The sequence below is a fragment of the Oncorhynchus clarkii genome, chromosome 10 (genome assembly GCF_045791955.1).
Source record: "Oncorhynchus clarkii lewisi isolate Uvic-CL-2024 chromosome 10, UVic_Ocla_1.0, whole genome shotgun sequence".
NCBI classification, from domain to species: domain Eukaryota; kingdom Metazoa; phylum Chordata; class Actinopteri; order Salmoniformes; family Salmonidae; genus Oncorhynchus; species Oncorhynchus clarkii.
In genome coordinates this window covers 78,049,824-78,070,761 of record NC_092156.1, presented here as the reverse complement: position 1 = coordinate 78,070,761, position 20,938 = coordinate 78,049,824, and the positions used below count along the sequence as shown (strand labels likewise).

The 20,938-nt window shown below is 48.2% G+C and overlaps 1 protein-coding gene across 5 annotated transcripts in view; it reads right to left on the bottom strand.

Moving 5' to 3' along the window:
- Positions 1 to 632: 632 nt before the first annotated feature.
- Positions 633 to 20,938, bottom strand: part of LOC139419168 (carboxypeptidase E) — a 32,711-nt gene continuing 12,405 nt past the window's right edge. The window contains exons 2-11 of one of the 5 annotated variants that reach the window (XR_011635387.1): positions 12,194 to 12,297; positions 10,628 to 10,720; positions 10,180 to 10,347; positions 7,760 to 7,877; positions 6,444 to 6,626; positions 3,380 to 3,519; positions 3,079 to 3,178; positions 2,636 to 2,754; positions 1,066 to 1,786; positions 633 to 1,004 (exon numbers count right to left, since the gene is read on the bottom strand). Coding sequence is in view for 1 of the 5 variants with exons in the window: in XM_071169150.1 (XP_071025251.1) it covers positions 1,688 to 1,786; positions 2,636 to 2,754; positions 3,079 to 3,178; positions 3,380 to 3,519; positions 6,444 to 6,626; positions 7,760 to 7,877; positions 10,180 to 10,347; positions 10,628 to 10,720; positions 12,194 to 12,297 (1,124 nt within the window). In the remaining 4 variants the exon portion in view is untranslated. Of the gene's footprint in view, positions 1,787 to 2,635; positions 2,755 to 3,078; positions 3,179 to 3,379; positions 3,520 to 6,443; positions 6,627 to 7,759; positions 7,878 to 10,179; positions 10,348 to 10,627; positions 10,721 to 12,193; positions 12,298 to 20,938 lie in introns of all 5 variants that reach the window. The other 4 variants (XR_011635389.1, XR_011635388.1, XR_011635390.1 and 1 more) reach the window with 4 other exon arrangements.

Below are 20,938 nucleotides of genomic sequence, written 5' to 3'. Positions count from 1 at the left end.
ATTTCCAGCAATCAGTCTGTGTGAGTCAGAGTATTTCCAGGGATCAGTCTGTGTGAGTCAGAGTATTTCCAGGGATCAGTCTGTGTGAGTCAGAGTATTTCCAGGGATCAGTCTGTGTGAGTCAGAGTATTTCCAGGGATCAGTCTGTGTGAGTCAGAGTATTTCCGGGTAGGTTAGGGTGTAGGCCTCTCCAACAGGTTGATCTCCAGCTACCGGTAGCTACCAGCCCACCTATGAGTTGCTCGCCAAACTATTCTGAATAGTACATGAAATGTTCACGTGTTCAACCACCGCAAACTAAAGGACCAGACGCATAATTAAAGGGCCAGACGCATAATTAAAGGGCCAGACGCATAATTAAAGGGCCAGACGCATAATTAAAGGGCCAGACGCATAATTAAAGGGCCAGACGCATAATTAAAGGGGAATTACACCCCAAAATCTAAATGTGTTTGTTTTCTTCTACTTACTTTTATTTTTCATTATGTAATTTAAGCATTGACATGGACTCAGAACTCATCTAATTTAATATAATGTAGTCTAATTTAGTTGGAAAAAATATATTTTGAGAGTAAAAAACAAAACCTAAATCCAAGAAAGATAAAAATGAGAAAACATAATAACAGATTGTATAGGGCCTTAGTGCTGTTTATTATACAGGTATATTGACAGAAAACATAATAACAGATTGTATAGGGCCTTAGTGCTGTTTATTATACAGGTATATTGACAGAAAACATAATAACAGATTGTATAGGGCCTTAGAGCTGTTTATTAACTAGGTATATTGACAGAAAACATAATAACAGATTGTATAGGGCCTTAGTGCTGTTTATTAACTAGGTATATTGACAGAAAACATAATAACAGATTGTATAGGGCCTTAGTGCTGTTTATTATACAGGTATATTGACAGAAAACATAATAACAGATTGTATAGGGCCTTAGTGCTGTTTATTATACAGGTATATTGACAGAAAACATAATAACAGATTGTATAGGGCCTTAGTGCTGTTTATTATACAGGTATATTGACAGAAAACATAATAACAGATTGTATAGGGCCTTAGAGCTGTTTATTAACCACAGTGCACTACTTCCTCTAGTACACTAAGGACCAGGGAAGAGTTGACAACATAGTGCCCTACTTCCTCTAGTACACTAAGGACCAGGGAATAGTTGACAACATAGTGTCCTACTTCCTCTAGTACACTAAGGACCAGGGAATAGTTGACAACATAGTAAACTACTTCCTCTCTAAGGACCAGGGACGAGTTGACAACATAGTGCCCTACTTCCTCTAGTACACTAAGGACCAGGGAAGAGTTGACAACATAGTAAACTACTTCCTCTCTAAGGACCAGTGAAGAGTTGACAACATAGTGCCCTACTTCCTCTTGTTCACTAAGGACCAGGAAAAGTTGCAGGGGAGAAGAGGGCCTATTGGAAAGCCAGATAAATAATGAGTAGATTGCATGCTAGAAAAGCTTGGAGCCCCCTGGAATGGGGTAACCCTTGACAACAACATCAACCATTAGACAAAAGTAAATAAAGACAGAAAAATTCAATTAAGAGAAGACCTGTACAGTGGGCGGGACAACACACAATATAGTACACCCATTTGTAGACGCACAAGTCAATCAACCTGTCAACCAATCACAGACGTGCCAGTGGCCCTATGGACCAATCAGAAGTTGAGTGTCTCTGACATCATCTTCCACCAGTCCATCAGCTCCTCCTTTTCCTCTTCCTTCCTCTCTACCAAGGACTCCAGCTCAAAGTCCACCTGGAGACACACACAGGTTAGACGGTTAGACAAACAGTTTAACCCTAATCCTCTCCACCTGTAGATAATGCATGTTAACTACTACTGAACATAGCTGTTGTCAAGGAAACTACTACTGAACATACTGTTGTCATGGTAACGACTACTGAACATACTGTTGTCATGGTAACTACTACTGAACATACTGTTGTCATGGTAACTACTACTGAACATAGCTGTTGTCATGGTAACTACTACTGAACATACTGTTGTCATGGTAACGACTACTGAACATACTGTTGTCATGGTAACTACTACTGAACATACTGTTGTCATGGTAACTACTACTGAACATACTGTTGTCATGTTAACTACTACTGAACATACTGTTGTCATGGTAACTACTACTGAACATACTGTTGTCATGGTAACTACTACTGAACATGCTGTTGTCATGGTAACTACTACTGAACATACTGTTGTCATGGTAACTACTACTGAACATGCTGTTGTCATGGTAACTACTACTGAACATAGCTGTTGTCATGTTAACTACTACTGAACATACTGTTGTCATGGTAACTACTACTGAACATACTGTTGGCATGGTAACTACTACTGAACATACTGTTGTCATGGTAACTACTAATGAACATACTGTTGTCATGGTAACGACTACTGAACATACTGTTGTCAAGGTAACTACTACTGAACATACTGTTGTCATGTTAACTACTACTGAACATACTGTTGTCATGGGAACTAATAATAAACCTAGCTGTTGTCATGTTATTATGGTTGTCATGTTATTATGGGTTGTTGTTGTCATGGTATTACTGGGTGTTGTTGTCATGGTTTCATGGTTCTTACCCTAATAGCAGGACTGTAGGGGACAGCCACCTTCTTGATGACAGTCAAGTAACCTGGAGCATAGGCAGATACCTTGTAGTTCCCTGCTGCCAGGAGACGCCAGTAGTCTCCGTCCTTAGCTGTTATCAATACACAATCAATAATCAATCATCAATATCACTGTACTTAGCTACAATAAGAAAGTACATTAGTAATCAATACACATTAATAATCAATACTCAATTATCAATAACATTATCACAGTCCTTAACTATGATCAATATCATAATAATCAATAACAATTTATCAATATAATAATAATCAATCAACTCTAATCAATATGATAATAATCAATAAACTATAATCAATATGATAATCAGCATGTTTTCTCCAATCAACAATATACTTCACAGTAACTCATCACCATTAGGGTTGGCTGAGAGGAGGGCTGGGATTGGTTGTACCTGTAGTGATGTCATGGTCGATGCCCTCCACTGAGATGGAGGCGTTAAAGATGGCTCCACCCTGAAGGTCACGCACAAAGCCCTTCACACCACGATGCACCTACACACACACACACACACACACACACACACACACACACACACACACACACACACACACACACACACACACACACACACACACACACACACACACAATTCATGTTTTGGTAGAATAAGACATATTTATGTCAATTATGACGTGTGTGTAGGTGTGTGTGTAGGTGTGTGTGTGTAGGTGTGTGTGTGTGTGTAGGTGTACCTGTTCTATGTAGTTGACCAGTGAGTTGCGGTTCTCCTCCCAATAAGTCTTCAGTGTGTCTTCAGCAGGAAACTTGTCACAGCTCAGCTCCAGAGTTATCTCAAAACAGTTACTGCTCAGGTAGTTAAAATCCTGCATGCCTGGGGAGAGGGAGGGAGGGAGGGAGGGAGGGAGGGAGGGAGGGAGGGAGGGAGGGATAAATTCAGCAAACTTAACATGTGTAAATATTAGTATACAACAAGATTCAACAACTGAGACATAAACTGAACAAGTTCCACAGACATGTGACTAACAGAAATGGAATAATGTGTCCCTGAACAAAGGGGGGTCAATATAAAAAGTAACAGTCAGTATCTGGTGTGGCCACCAGCTGCATTAAGTAGTGCAGCCAACTGAGAACACTACACTACACAGGTAACCTACTGAGACTACAACACTACACAGGTAACCTACTGAGACTACTACACTACACAGGTAACCTACTGAGACTACAACACTACACAGGTAACCTACTGAGACTACACAGGTAACCTACTGAAACTACACAGGTAATCTATTGAGACTACTACACTACACAGGTAACCTACTGGAACTACACAGGTAACCTACTGAGACTACACAGGTAACCTACTGAGACTACACAGGTAACTGACTGAAACTACACAGGTAACCTACTGAGACTACTACACTACACAGGTAACCTACTGAGACTACACAGGTAACCTACTGAGACTACACAGGTAACCTAGTGAGACTACACAGGTAACCTACTGAGACTACTACACTACACAGGTAACCTACTGAGACTACACAGGTAACCTAGTGAGACTACACAGGTAACCTACTGAGACTACTACACTACACAGGTAACCTACTGAGACTACACAGGTAACCTACTGAGACTACACAGGTAACCTAGTGAGACTACACAGGTAACCTACTGAGACTACAACACTACACAGGTAACCTACTGAGACTACACAGGTAACCTACTGAGACTACACAGGTAACCTAGTGAGACTACACAGGTAACCTACTGAGACTACACAGGTAACCTACTGAGACTACACAGGTAACCTACTGAGACTACACAGGTAACCTGAGACTACACAGGTAACCTACTGAGACTACACAGGTAACCTACTGAGACTACACAGGTAACCTACTGAGACTACACAGGTAACCTACTGAGACTACACAGGTAACCTAGTGAGACTGTAACCTAGACTACACAGGTAACCTACTGAGACTACACAGGTAACCTACTGAGACTACACAGGTAACCTAGTGAGACTACACAGGTAACCTACTGAGACTACACAGGTAACCTACTGAGACTACACAGGTAACCTACTGAGACTACACAGGTAACCCACTGAGACTACAACACTACACAGGTAACCTACTGAGACTACACAGGTAACCTACAGAGACTATACAGGTAACCTACTGAGACTACACAGGTAACCTAGTGAGACTACACAGGTAACCTACTGAGACTACACAGGTAACCGACTGAGACTACACAGGTAACCTACTGAGACTACTACACTACACAGGTAACCTACTGAGACTACACAGGTAACCTACTGAGACTACACAGGTAACCTACTGAGACTACACAGGTAACCTACTGAGACTACCACACTAGTTTCTGAAGGGATTTGTTTGACAGATTAAAACATCACGACTGGTTGTATTGTTGGTTTTGAAAAGAGATGTCACTGCGATTTAGATGGCACAATGATTATCTCCACTATACTAGTTTATTTAGTCACATAAACTGAAATTAGACAAACTATTCTAATATTACCAACCAGGAAATGGAGGAGCGATTTCTGCGTAGAGCACCTTGAATGCGTTGAACCATCATAATTATATTGAAAAAACTGTCTGTTCCCCAGCTCTGCCTCCCCCCTAACCTGGGTCTGTTCCCCGGCTCTGCCTCCGCTGTCAACATGTTATACCCCCCCTAACCTGGGTCTGTTCCCCAGCTCTGCCTCCGCTGTCAACATGTTATACCCCCCCTAACCTGGGTCTGTTCCCCAGCTCTGCCTCCGCTGTCAACATGTTATACCCCCCCTAACATGGGTCTGTTCCCCAGCTCTGCCTCCCCTGTCAAAATGTTATACCCCCCTAACCTGGGTCTGTTCCCCGGCTCTGCCTCCCCCCTAACCTGGGTCTGTTCCCCAGCTCTGCCTCCCCCCTAACCTGGGTCTGTTCCCCGGCTCTGCCTCCCCTGTCAAAATGTTATACCCCCCTAACCTGGGTCTGTTCCCCGGCTCTGCCTCCCCCCTAACCTGGGTCTGTTCCCCAGCTCTGCCTCCCCCCTAACCTGGGTCTGTTCCCCGGCTCTGCCTCCCCTGTCAAAATGTTATACCCCCCTAACCTGGGTCTGTTCCCCGGCTCTGCCTCCCCCCTAACCTGGGTCTGTTCCCCAGCTCTGCCTCCCCTGTCACCTCACTTCTGTAGGTGAAGCTAGTGTCTGTCTGTGTGTTACCTCTAGGTACGCTGTACCAGGCCCCTCTGTAGGTGAAGCTAGTGTCTGTGTGTTACCTCTGGGTACGCTGTACCAGGCCACTCTGTAGGTGAAGCTCGTGTCTGTGTGTTACCTCCGGGTACGCTGTACCAGGCCCCTCTGTAGGTGAAGCTAGTGTCTGTGTGTTACCTCTGGGTACGCTGTACCAGGCCCCTCTGTAGGTGAAGCTAGTGTCTGTGTGTTACCTCTGGGTACGCTGTACCAGGCCCCTCTGTAGGTGAAGCTAGTGTCTGTGTGTTACCTCTGGGTACGCTGTACCAAGCCCCTCTGTAGGTGAAGCTAGTGTCTGTCTGTGTGTTACCTCCGGGTACGCTGTACCAGGCCCCTCTGTAGGTGAAGCTAGTGTCTGTGTGTTACCTCTAGGTACGCTGTACCAGGCCCCTCTGTAGGTGAAGCTAGTGTCTGTGTGTTACCTCCGGGTACGCTGTACCAGGCCCCTCTGTAGGTGATGCTAGTGTCTGTGTGTTACCTCTGGGTACGCTGTACCAGGCCCCTCTGTAGGTGAAGCTCGTGTCTGTGTGTTACCTCCGGGTACGCTGTACCAGGCCCCTCCGTTGGTGATGCCGTCGGTGAAGCTGGTATCATCGTCGTTCTTCCTGCACGGAGCCCGCTGGGGGTCTGACATCACAGGATTAAACTGGGAGTAGGACTTCGCCAGAGACTTAAAGGTGACGTCATCAGGACTGGCGCTGTACTCATGGGTCGAACCTGGAGGGAGGGAGGGAGGGAGGGAGGGAGGGAGGGAGGGAGGGAGAGGTAGAGAGGATGGGAGAGGGAGGGAGGGAGGGAGGGAGGGAGGGAGGGAGGGGGAGGGAGGGAGGGAGGGAGGGAGGGAGGGAGGGAGGGAGGGAGGGAGGGAGGGAGGGAGGGAGGGAGGGAGAGGGAGGAAGGGAGGTGGGAGGGAGGGAGCGAGGGAAGAGAGGATAGGAGAGGGAGGGAGGATGGGAGAGGGAGGGGAGGATGGGAGAGGGAGGGGAGGAGGGAGGGAGGTGGGAGGGAGGGAGGATGGGAGAGGGAGGAGGGAGGATGGAGAAAAGAGGGAATGGGGGAGGGAATGAGGGGGGGGATAACTTATTTGCACTTATTAGCAGTGGCATTATGTAACGTTTTTGGGCGACCTGACCAAATTCACATAGAAATATGAGTTATACATCTGAAATTCTCATTGAAATGAAGTCTAAGAAGAGGTAGATCTGTTATATGTGTGTTATTTATATGCTTCCCATTCTTAAATTACATTTGTGTGTCATTTACTCAGCTTCATGTCTGGTTCACAGTGGTTTAAATTACCCATGATGCTCTACTCTACACTGTAGGAGATGTCTGGTTCACAGTGGTTGAAATTATCCCATGATGCTCTACTCTACACTGTAGGAGATGTCTAGTTCACAGCGGTTTAAGTGATCCCATGATGCTCTACTCTACACTGTAGGAGATGTCTGGTTCACAGTGGTTTATATGTGTAGCGTGGTGTGTGTGTAGCGTGGTGTGTGTGTAGCGTGGTGTGTGTGTAGCGTGGTGTGTGTGTAGCGTGGTGTGTGTGTAGCGTCGTGTTTGTGTAGCGTGGTGTGTGTGTAGCGTGGTGTGTGTGTAGCGTGGTGTCTGTGTAGCGTCGTGTTTGTGCAGCGTGGTGTGTGTGTAGCGTGGTGTGTGTGTAGCGTGGTGTGTGTGTAGCGTGGTGTGTGTGTAGCGTGGTGTGTGTGTAGCGTCGTGTTTGTGTAGCGTGGTGTGTGTGTAGCGTGGTGTGTGTGTAGCGTGGTGTGTGTGTAGCGTGGTGTGTGTGTAGCGTGGTGTGTGTAGCGTGGTGTGTGTGTAGCGTGGTGTGTGTGTAGCGTGGTTACCGCTGCGTGTCTCGTCGTAGGGGTAGTTGGCCACCACATCTCCTCCATGCAGATTAGCTGAGAGGACGAATGGAATCTCCATTATCCACCTGATCACTGCCTTGGTCTCTGGAGCTAGCTGGAGACAACACAGACACAGACAGACAGGATCACTGCCTTGGTCTCTGGAGCCAGCTGGAGACAACACAGACAGACAGGATCACTGCCTTGGTCTCTGGAGCCAGCTGGAGACAACACAGACACAGACAGACAGGATCACTGCCTTGGTCTCTGGAGCCAGCTGGAGACAACACAGACACAGACAGACAGGATCACTGCCTTGGTCTCTGGAGCCAGCTGGAGACAACACAGACAGACAGGATCACTGCCTTGGTCTCTGGAGCCAGCTGGAGACAGCACAGACACAGACAGACAGGATCACTGCCTTGGTCTCTGGAGCCAGCTGGAGACAACACAGACACAGACAGGATCACTGCCTTGGTCTCTGGAGCCAGCTGGAGACAACACAGACACAGACAGACAGGATCACTGCCTTGGTCTCTGGAGCCAGCTGGAGACAACACAGACACAGACAGACAGGATCACTGCCTTGGTCTCTGGAGCCAGCTGGAGACAACACAGACACAGACAGACAGGATCACTGCCTTGGTCTCTGGTGCCAGCTGGAGACAACACAGACACAGACAGACAGGATCACTGCCTTGGTCTCTGGAGCCAGCTGGAGACAACACAGACACAGACAGACAGGATCACTGCCTTGGTCTCTGGAGCCAGCTGGAGACAACACAGACAGACAGGATCACTGCCTTGGTCTCTGGAGCCAGCTGGAGACAACACAGACACAGACAGACAGGATCACTGCCTTGGTCTCTGGAGCCAGCTGGAGACAACACAGACACAGACATACAGGATCACTGCCTTGGTCTCTGGAGCCAGCTGGAGACAACACAGACACAGACAGACAGGATCACTGCCTTGGTCTCTGGAGCCAGCTGGAGACAACACAGACACAGACAGACAGGATCACTGCCTTGGTCTCTGGAGCCAGCTGGAGACAACACAGACACAGACAGACAGGATCACTGCCTTGGTCTCTGGAGCCAGCTGGAGACAACACAGACACAGACAGACAGGATCACTGCCTTGGTCTCTGGAGCCAGCTGGAGACAACACAGACAGACAGGATCACTGCCTTGGTCTCTGGAGCCAGCTGGAGACAACACAGACACAGACAGACAGGATCACTGCCTTGGTCTCTGGAGCTAGCTAGAGACAACACAGACACAGACAGACAGGATCACTGCCTTGGTCTCTGGAGCCAGCTGGAGACAACACAGACACAGACAGACAGGATCACTGCCTTGGTCTCTGGAGCTAGCTGGAGATAACAAAGACACAGACAGACAGGATCACTGCATTGGTCTCTGGAGCTAGCTGGAGACAACACAGACACAGACAGACAGGATCACTGCCTTGGTCTCTGGAGCCAGCTGGAGACAACACAGACAGACAGGATCACTGCCTTGGTCTCTGGAGCCAGCTGGAGACAACACAGACACAGACAGACAGGATCACTGCCTTGGTCTCTGGAGCCAGCTGGAGACAACACAGACAGACAGGATCACTGACTAGGTCTCTGGAGCCAGCTGGAGACAACACAGACAGACAGGATCACTGCCTTGGTCTCTGGAGCTACATGGAGACAACACAGACACAGACAGACAGGATCACTGCCTTGGTCTCTGGAGTCAGCTGGCGACAACACAGACAGACAGGATCACTGCCTTGGTCTCTGGAGCTAGCTGGAGACAACACAGACAGACAGGATCACTGCCTTGGTCTCTGGAGCTAGCTGGAGACAACACAGACAGACAGGATCACTGCCTTGGTCTCTGGAGCCAGCTGGAGACAACACAGACAGACAGGATCACTGCCTTGGTCTCTGGAGCAGCCTGGAGACAACACAGACACAGACAGACAGGATCACTGCCTTGGTCTCTGGAGCCAGCTGGAGACAACACAGACAGACAGGATCACTGCCTTGGTCTCTGGAGCCAGCTGGAGACAACACAGACACAGACAGACAGACAGACAGACAGACAGACAGACAGACAGACAGACAGACAGGTGTGTTACCAGACAGACAGACAGATAGGTGTGTTACCAGACAGACAGACAGACAGACAGACAGACAGACAGGTGTGTTACCAGACAGACAGACAGACAGACAGACAGACAGGTGTGTTACCAGACAGACAGACAGACAGACAGACAGGTGTGTTACCAGACAGACAGACAGACAGACAGACAGACAGACAGACAGGTGTGTTACCAGACAGACAGACAGACAGGTGTGTTACCAGACAGACAGACAGACAGACAGACAGACAGACAGACAGACAGACAGACAGGTGTGTTACCTTGGTATTTTCGTCCACGGCCTTCTTCATGTTGTTGAGCAGGTGGTTGTTGGCTCCGCCCTCCTTCTCGTTGCCGTAGACGATGCGGTCCAGGTCAGGGAAGTTCCTGTTCAGGTCAACCCCCTGGGCGTTACTACGACCTACGAACCAATCTTTCAGCTCCCCCGACTGACACACAGAGGGAGGAGAGATGTTACCTGGTCCCATGAACCAGTCTGTGTGTGTGTTAGTTGTGATGTGTGTGTTAGTTGTGATGTGTGTGTTAGTTGTGATGTGTGTGTTAGTTGTGGTGTGTGTGTTAGTTGTGATGTGTGTGTTAGTTGTGGTGTGTGTGTTAGTTGTGGTGTGTGTGTTAGTTGTGGTGTGTGTGTTAGTTGTGATGTGTGTGTTAGTTGTGGTGTGTGTGTTAGTTGTGGTGTGTGTGTGTTAGTTGTGGTGTGTGTGTTACCTGGGAGGCAGCCTTCTCAAAGCCATCAGGGTTCATGGAGGGCATCAGGTGGATACGTGTGGTGTGGATCAGATCGATGATCGACTCGTTGCCCTGTGATAACACAACAACATATTAACTCTGTGATCGACTCGTTGCCCTGTGAAAACACAACAACATATTAACTCTGTGATCGTTAAGTTGCTCTGATACAACACAACAACATATTAACTCTGTGATCGTTTAGTTCCCTGTTACAAAACAACAACATATTAACTCAGTGATCGTTTAGTTGCTCTGATACAACACAACAACATATTAACTCTGTGATCGTTTAGTTGCCCTGTGATAACACAACAACATATTAACTCTGTGATCGTTTAGTTGCTCTGTTACCACACAACATATTAACTCTGTGATCGTTTGGTTGCCCTGTGATAAAACAACAACATATTAACTCAGTGATCGTTTAGTTGCTCTGTTACAACACAACAACATATTAACTCTGTGATCGTTTAGTTGCTCTGTTACAACACAACAACATATTAACTCTATGATCGTTTAGTTGCCCTGTGATAACACAACATATTAACTCTGTGATTGTTTAGTTGCCCTGTGATAACACAACAACATATTAATTCTGTGATCGTTTAGTTGCACTGATACAACACAACAACATATTAACTTTGTGATAGACTCGTTGCCCTGTGATAAAACAACAACATATTAACTCTGTGATCGTTTAGTTGCTCTGTTACAACACAACAACATATTAACTCTATGATCGTTTAGTTGCCCTGTGATAACACAACAACATATTAACTCTGTGATCGTTTAGTTGCCCTGTGATAAAACAACAACATATTAACTCCGTGATCGTTTGGTTGCACAGATACAACACAACAACATTTTAACTCTGTGATCGTTTAGTTGCTCTGTTACAACACAACAACATATTAACTCTGTGATCGTTTAGTTGCTCTGTTACAACATAACAACATATTAACTCTGTGATCGTTTAGTTGCACTGATACAACACAACAACATATTAACTCTTTGATCGTTTAGTTGCCCTGTGATAAAACAACAACATATTAACTCCGTGATCGTTTGGTTGCACTGATACAACACAACAACATTTTAACTCTGTGATCGTTTAGTTGCTCTGTTACAACACAACAACATATTAACTCTGTGATCGTTTAGTTGCTCTGTTACAACATAACAACATATTAACTCTGTGATCGTTTAGTTGCACTGATACAACACAACAACATATTAACTCTTTGATCGTTTAGTTGCCCTGTGATGACACAACAACATATTAACTCTGTGATCGTTTAGTTGGATCCAAACTACAGGTTATATTACCTGTTGGTAACAGAGGTACAGACAGGTTATATTACCTGTTGGTAACAGAGGTACAGACAGGTTATATTACCTGTTGGTAACAGAGGTACAGAGACAGGTTATATTACCTGTTGGTAACAGAGGTACTGAGACAGGTTATATTACCTGTTGGTAACAGAGGTACAGAGACAGGTTATATTACCTGTTGGTAACAGAGGTACAGCCAGGTTATGTTACCTGTTGGTATTGGTTACAGAGGTACTGAGCCAGGTAGACGATGAGTTCCCGTCCTACCGCCTCGTTGCCGTGCATGTTTCCGATGTACTTAAACTCTGGCTCACCTGGGGAAAGAGAAACACAGGTTAGGTCAAAACACACAGGTTAGTTCAACACACACAGGTTAGGTCAAAACACACAGGTTAGGTCAAAACACACAGGTTAGGTCAAAACACACAGGTTAGGTCAAAACACACAGGTTAGTTCAACACACACAGGTTAGGTCAAAACACACAGGTTAGGTCAAAACACACAGGTCAGGTCAACGCACACAGGTTAGGTCAAAACACACAGGTTAGGTCAAAACACACAGGTTAGGTCAAAACACACACAGGTTGGGTCAACACACACAGGTTAGTTCAACACACACAGGTTAGTTCAACACACACAGGTTAGGTCAAAACACACACAGGTTGGGTCAACACACACAGGTTAGGTCAAAACACACAGGTTAGGTCAAAACACACAGGTTAGGTCAACACACACACAGGTTAGGTCAACACACAAAGACAGGTCAGGTCAACACACACACAGGTTGGGTCAACACACACAGACAGGTCAGGTCAACACACACACAGGTTGGGTCAACACACACAGACAGGTTGGGTCAACACACACACAGGTCAGGTCAACACACACACAGGTTGGGTCAACACACACACAGGTCAGGTCAACACACACACAGGTTGGGTCAACACACACAGACAGGTTGGGTCAACACACACACAGGTCAGGTCAACACACACACAGGTTGGGTCAACACACACAGACCGGTTGGGTCAACACACACACAGGTCAGGTCAACACACACACTGGTTAGGTCAACACACACAGGTTAGGTCAAAACACACAGGTTAGGTCAAAACACACAGGTTAGGTCAACACACAAAGACAGGTCAGGTCAACACACACACAGGTTGGGTCAACACACACAGACAGGTTGGGTCAACACACACACAGGTCAGGTCAACACACACACACAGGTTGGGTCAACACACACAGACAGGTTGGGTCAAAACACACAGGTTAGGTCAACACACACAGGTTAGGTCAACACACACACAGGTTAGGTCAAAACACACACAGGTCAGGTCAACACACACAGGTTAGGTCAACGCACACACAGGTTAGGTCAACGCACACACAGGTTAGGTCAACATACACAGGTTAGGTCAAAACACACAGGTTAAATCAAAACACACAGGTTAGGTCAACACATACACAGGTCAGGTCAACACACACAGGTTGGGTCAACACACACAAATGTCAGGTCAACACACACACAGGTTAGGTCAAAACACACAGGTTAGGTCAAAACACACAGGTTAGGTCAACACACACACAGGTTAGGTCAACACACACACAGGTTAGGTCAAAACACACACAGGTCAGGTCAACACACACAGGTTTGGTCAACACACACAGGTTGGGTCAACACACACACACAGGTTAGGTCAACACACACACAGGTTGGGTCAACACACACAGGTTAGGTCAAGACACACACAGGTTAAGTCAAAACACAGAGGTTGGGTCAATACACACACAGGTTAGGTCAACACACACACAGGTTAGGTCAACACACACACAGGTTAGGTCAAAACACACACAGGTCAGGTCAACACACACAGGTTTGGTCAACACACACAGGTTGGGTCAACACACACACACAGGTTAGGTCAACACACACACAGGTTAGGTCAAAACACACAGGTTAGGACAACACACACACAGATTAGGTCAACACACACACAGGTTAGGTCAACACACACACAGGTTAGGTCAACACACACACAGGTCAGGTCAACACACACAGGTTGGGTCAACACACACAGACAGGTTGGGACAACACACACACACACAGGTTGGGTCAACACACACAGACAGGTTGGGTCAACACACACACAGGTCAGGTCAAAACACACACAGGTTGGGTCAACACACACAGACAGGTTGGGTCAACACAAACAGACAGGTTGGGTCAACACACACACAGGTCAGGTCAACACACACACAGGTTAGGTCAAAACACACAGGTTAGGTCAAAACACACAGGTTAGGTCAACACACACACAGGTTAGGTCAACACACACACAGGTTAGGTCAACACACACACAGGTCAGGTCAACACACACACAGGTCAGGTCAACACATACACAGGTTGGGTCAACACACACAGGTTAGGTCAACACACACACAGGTTAGGTCAACACACACACAGGTCAGGTCAACACATACACAGGTTGGGTCAACACACACACAGGTCAGGTCAACACATACACAGGTTAGGTCAACACACACACAGGTCAGGTCAACACATACACAGGTCAGGTCAACACACACAGGTTGGGTCAAAACACACAGGTTAGGTCAAAACACACAGGTTAGGTCAAAACACACAGGTTAGGTCAAAACACACAGGTTAGGTCAACACACACACAGGTCAGGTCAACACATACACAGGTTGGGTCAACACACACAGGTTAGGTCAACACACACACAGGTTAGGTCAACACACACACAGGTCAGGTCAACACATACACAGGTTGGGTCAACACACACAGGTTAGGACAACACACACAGGTTAGGTCAAAACACACAGGTTAGGTCAAAACACACAGGTTAGGGCAAAACACACAGGTTAGGTCAAGACACACAGGTTAGGGCAAAACACACAGGTTAGGTCAAAACACACAGGTTAGGTCAAGACACACAGGTTAGGGCAAAACACACAGGTTAGGTCAACGCACACACACAGGTTAGGTCAAGACACACAGGTTAGGGCAAAACACACAGGTTAGGTTAACGCACACACACAGGTTAGGTCAAAACACACAGGTTAAGTCAACACACAGGTTAGGACAACACACACAGGTTAGGTCAACATATGATATGAAGTTGCCAAATCCATGTTCAGTCCTAGAGAGTATCACAGAGTAACTACCCATGTTCAGTCCTAGAGAGTATCATAGAGTATCTACCCATGTTCTGTCCTACAGAGTATCACACAGTAACTACCCATGTTCAGTCCTACAGAGTATCACACAGTAACTACCCATGTTCAGTCCCACAGATTATCTACCCATGTTCAGTCCTACAGAGTATCTACCCATGTTCAGTCCTAAAGAATATCTACCCATGTTCAGTCCCACAGAGTACCACAGAGTATATACCCATGTTCAGTCCTACAGAGTAACTACCCATGTTCAGTCCTATAGAGTATCTACCCATGATCAGTCCTATAGAGTACCTACCAATGTTCAGTCCCACAGATTATCTACCCATGTTCAGTCCCACAGAGTATCTACCCATGTTTAGTCCCACAGAGTATCTACCCATGTTCAGTATCACAGAGTAACTACCCATGTTCAGTCCCACAGAGTATCACAGAGTATCTACCCATGTTCAGTATCACCGAGTATCTACCCATGTTCAGTCCTACAGACCACCTACCCATGTTCAGTCCTACAGAGTGTCACAGAGTAACTACCCATGTTCAGTCCTACAGAGTAACTACCCATGTTCAGTCATACAGAGTAACTACCCATGTTCAGTCCTACAGAATAACTACCCATGTTCAGTCTTACAGAGTATCACAGAGTAACTACCCATGTTCAGTCCTACAGAGTAAAACAGAGTAACTACCCATTTTCAGTCCTACAGAGTAAAACAGAGTAACTACCCATGTTCAGACCTACAGAGTATCACAGAGGAACTACCCATGTTCTATCCTACAGAGTAACTACCCATGTTCAGACCTACAGAGTATCACAGAGTAACTACCCATGTTCAGTCCTACAGAGTAACTAGCCATGTTCAGTGCTATAGAGTAACTACCCATTTCAGTCCTACAGAGTATCACAGAGTATCTACCCATGTTCAGTCCTACAGAGTATCACAGAGTAACTACCCATGTTCAGGCCTACAGAGTATCACAGAGTAACTACCCATGTTCAGTTCGACAGAGTATCACAGAGTAACTACCCATGTTCAGTCCTACAGATGAACTACCCATGTTCAGTCCCACAGTGTCACAGAGTATCTACCAATGTTCAGTCCCACAGAGTATCACAGAGTAACTACCGATGTTCAGTCCCACAGAGGGTCACAGAGTATCTACCCATGTTCAGTCCCACAGAGTATCACAGAGTATCTACCCATGTTCAGTATCACCGAGTATCTACCCATGTTCAGTCCTACAGACCACCTACCCATGTTCAGTCCTACAGAGTGTCACAGAGTAACTACCCATGTTCAGTCCTACAGAGTAACTACCCATGTTCAGTCATACAGAGTAACTACCCATGTTCAGTCCTACAGAATAACTACCCATGTTCAGTCTTACAGAGTATCACAGAGTAACTACCCATTTTCAGTCCTACAGAGTAAAACAGAGTAACTACCCATTTTCAGTCCTACAGAGTAAAACAGAGTAACTACCCATGTTCAGACCTACAGAGTATCACAGAGTAACTACCCATGTTCAGTCCTACAGAGTATCACAGAGAAACTACCCATGGTCAGTCCCACAGAGTATCTACCCATGTTCAGTCCCACACAGTATCTACCCATGTTCAGTCCTATAGAGTAACTACCCATCTTCAGTCCTATAGAGTATCACATATTAACTACCCATGTTCAGTCCAAGAGTATCTACCCATGTTCAGTCCCACAGAGTATCTACTCATGTTCAGTCCTACAGAGTATCTACCCATGTTCAGTCCCACAGAGTATCTACCCATGTTCCGTCCTACAGAGTATCTACCCATGTTTCCGTCCCAGAGTATCTACCCATGTTCAGTCCAACAGAGTATCTACCCATGTTCAAGCCTACAGAGTATCACAGAGTAACTACCCATGTTCAGTCCTTCAGAGTATCACAGAGCAACTACCCATGTTCAGTCCGACAGAGTAACTACCCATGTTCAGTCCTACAGAGTATCACAGAGTATCTACCCATGTTCAGTCCTACAGAGTATCACAGAGTACCTACCCTTGTTCAGTCCTACAGAGTATCACAGAGTATCTACCCATGTTCAGTCCTACAGAGTATCACAGAGTAACTACCCATGTTCTGTCCGACAGAGTAACTACCCATGTTCAGTCCTACAGAGTAACTACCCATGTTCAGTCCGACAGAGTGACTACCCATGTTCAGCCCTACAGAGCATCACAGAGTATCTACCCATGTTCAGTCCAACAGTGTATCACAGAGTAACTGCCCATGTTCAGTCCTACAGAGTATCACAGAGTAACTACCCATGTTCAGTCCTACAGAGTATCACAGAGTAACTACCCATGTTCAGTCCTACAGAGTATCACAGAGTAACTACCCATGTTCAGTCCCACAGAGTATCACAGAGAAACTACCCATGTTCAGTCCCACAGAGTATCTACCCATGTTCAGTCCCACAGAGTATCTACCCATGTTCAGTCCTATTGAGTATCACATAGTAACTACCCATGTTCAGTCCCAGAGTATTTACCCATGTTCAGTCCCAAAGAGTATCTACCCATGTTCAGTCCCACAGAGTATCTACCCATGTTCAGTCTTACAGAGTATCTACCCATGTTCAGTCCCACAGAGTATCTCCTCATGTTAACTACCCATGTTCAGTCCCAGAGTATCTACCCATGTTCAGTCTTACATAGTATCTACCCATGTTCAGTCCCACAGAGTATCTACCCATGTTCAGTCCCACAGAGTATCTACCCATGTTCCGTCCTACAGAGTATCTACCCATGTTTCCGTCCCAGAGTATCTACCCATGTTCAGTCCCACAGAGTATCTACCCATGTTCAGTCCTACAGAGTATCTACCCATGTTCAGTCCCACAGAGTATCTACCCATGTTCAATCCTACAGAGTATCACAGAGTAACTACCCATGTTCAGTCCTTCAGAGTATCACAGAGCAACTACCCATGTTCAGTCCTATTGAGTAACTACCCATGTTCAGTCCTATAGAGTATCACATAGTAACTACCCATGTTCAGTCCCAGAGTATTTACCCATGTTCAGTCCTACAGATGATCTACCCATGTTCAGTCCCACAGAGTATCTACCCATGTTCAGTCCCACAGAGTATCTACCCATGTTCAGTCCTACAGAGTATCTACCCATGTTCAGTCCTACAGAGTATCTACCCATGTTCAGTCCCACAGAGTATCTACCCATGTTCAGTCCTACAGAGTATCTACCCATGTTCAGTCCCACAGAGTATCTACCCATGTTCAGTCCCACAGAGTATCTACCCATGTTCAGTCCTACAGAGTATCTACCCATGTTCAGTCCCACAGAGTATCTACCCATGTTCAGTCCTACAGATGATCTACCCATGTTCAGTCCTACAGAGTATCTACCCATGTTCAGTCTTACAGAGTATCTACCCATGTTCAGTCCCACAGAGTATCTACCCATGTTCAGTCCCACAGAGGATCAATCCATGTTCAGTACTACAGAGTACCTGGGCCCCCCCCTGGGTGAACACTTTGGTTTTCGCCCTAGCAACACAGCCTAATCAAAGTTTGATGGTGAGTTGGTTATTTGAATCAGCTGTGTTGTGCTAGGGGAAACACGAAAACATGAACCCAGGGGGGAGGGGCCCCAGGACCCAGGGGGGAGGGGCGCCAGGACCCAGGGGGAGGGGCACTAGGACCAAGGGGGAGGGGCCCCAGGACCCAGGGGGAGGGGCCCCAGGACCCAGGGGGGAGGGGCCCCAGGACCCAGGGGGAGTGTCGCTAGGACCAAGGGTGGAGGGGCCCAAGGACCCAGGGGGGAGGGGCGCCAGGACCCAGGGGGGAGGGGCGCCAGGACCCAGGGGGAGTGTCGCTAGGACCAAGTGTGGAGGGGCCCAAGGACCCAGGGGGGAGGGGCGCCAGGACCCAGGGGGAGGGGCGCCAGGACCCAGGGGGAGTGTCGCTAGGACCAAGGGTGGAGGGGCCCAAGGACCCAGGGGGGAGTGGCACCAGGACCCAGGGGGGAGGGGCGCCAGGACCCAGGGGGAGTGTTGCTAGGACCAAGGGTGGAGGGGCCCCAGGACCCAGGGGGGAGGGGCCCCAGGACTAAGGGGGAGGGGCCCCAGGACCCAGGGGGAAGGGGCCCCAGGACCCAGGGGGAGTGTCGCTAGGGCCAAGGGTGGAGGGGCCCCAGGACTCAGGGGGGAGGGGCCCCATGACCAAGGGGGAGGGGTTCCAGGACCCAGGGGGAGGGGCGCTAGGACCAAGGGGGGAGGGGCCCCAGGACCCAGGGGGAGTGTCGCTAGGGCCAAGGGTGGAGGGGCCCAAGGACCCAGGGGGGAGTGGCACCAGGACCCAGGGGGGAGGGGCGCCAGGACCCAGGGGGAGTGTTGCTAGGACCAAGGGTGGAGGGGCCCCAGGACCCAGGGGGGAGGGGCCCCAGGACTAAGGGGGAGGGGCCCCAGGACCCAGGGGGAAGGGGCCCCAGGACCCAGGGGGAGTGTCGCTAGGGCCAAGGGTGGAGGGGCCCCAGGACTCAGGGGGGAGGGGCCCCATGACCCAGGGGGAGGGGTTCCAGGACCCAGGGGGAGGGGCGCTAGGACCAAGGAGGGAGGGGCCCCAGGACTTATGGGGGAGGGGCCCCAGGACCCAGGGGGAGTGTCGCTAGGACCAAGGGGGGAGGGGCCCCAGGACCCAGTGGGAGGGATGCCAGGACCCAGGGGGAGTGTCGCTAGGACCAAGGGGGAGGGGCCCCAGGGGGAGGGGCCCCATGACCCAGGGGGAGGGGTGCCAGGAACCAGGGGGAGGGGCGCTAGGACCAAGGGGGAGGGGCGCCAGGACCCATGGGTAGGTGCGCTAGGATCAAGGGGGGAGGGGCTCCAGTACCCAGAGTGAGAGCCCCAGGACCCAGGGGGAGGGGCCCCAGGACCAAGGGGGGAGGGGCCCCAGTACTCAGGGGGGAAGGACCCCAAGACCAAGGGGGAGGGGCCGCAAGAACCAGGGGGGAGGGTCCCCAGGGGGGAGGTGCCCCAGTACCCCAGGGGGGAGGGGCTGAGATAAAATTACCAAATTGAGAAAACAGTTGAAGTTCTTCATTTAACCAAAAGATGGCAGCAGATACACACATCAATATGTCTAATAGAGATGGAATCTGACAGCAGGTCCTGGTGTCTTAACTGTCTGTGATGTCTCCTGTCTGTGATGTCTCCTGTCTGTGATGTCTCCTGTCTGTGATGCCTCCTGTCTGTGATGTCTCCTGTCTGTGATGCCTCCTGTCTGTGATGTCCCCTGTCTGTGATGTCTCCTGACTGTGATGTCTCCTGTCTGTGATGCCTCCTGTCTGTGATGCCTCCTGTCTGTGATGCCTCCTGTCTGTGATGTCTCTTGTCTGTGATAGACCTGTGATGTCTCCTGTCTGTGATGCCTCCTGTCTGTGATGTCTCCTGTCTGTGATGTCTCCTGTCTGTGATGTCTCCTGTCTGTGATAGAACTGTGATGTCTCCAGTCTGTGATGTCTCCTGTCTGTGATGCCTCCTGTCTGTGATAGAACTGTGATGCCTCCTGTCTGTGATAGAACTGCGATGCCTCCTGTCTGTGATAGAACTGTGATGCCTCCTGTCTGTGATAGAACTGCGATGCCTCCTGTCTGTGATAGAACTGGGATGTCTCCAGTCTGTGATGTATCTTGTCTGTGATGTCTCCTGTCTGTAATGTCTCCAGTCTGTGATAGAACTGTGATGTCTCCAGTC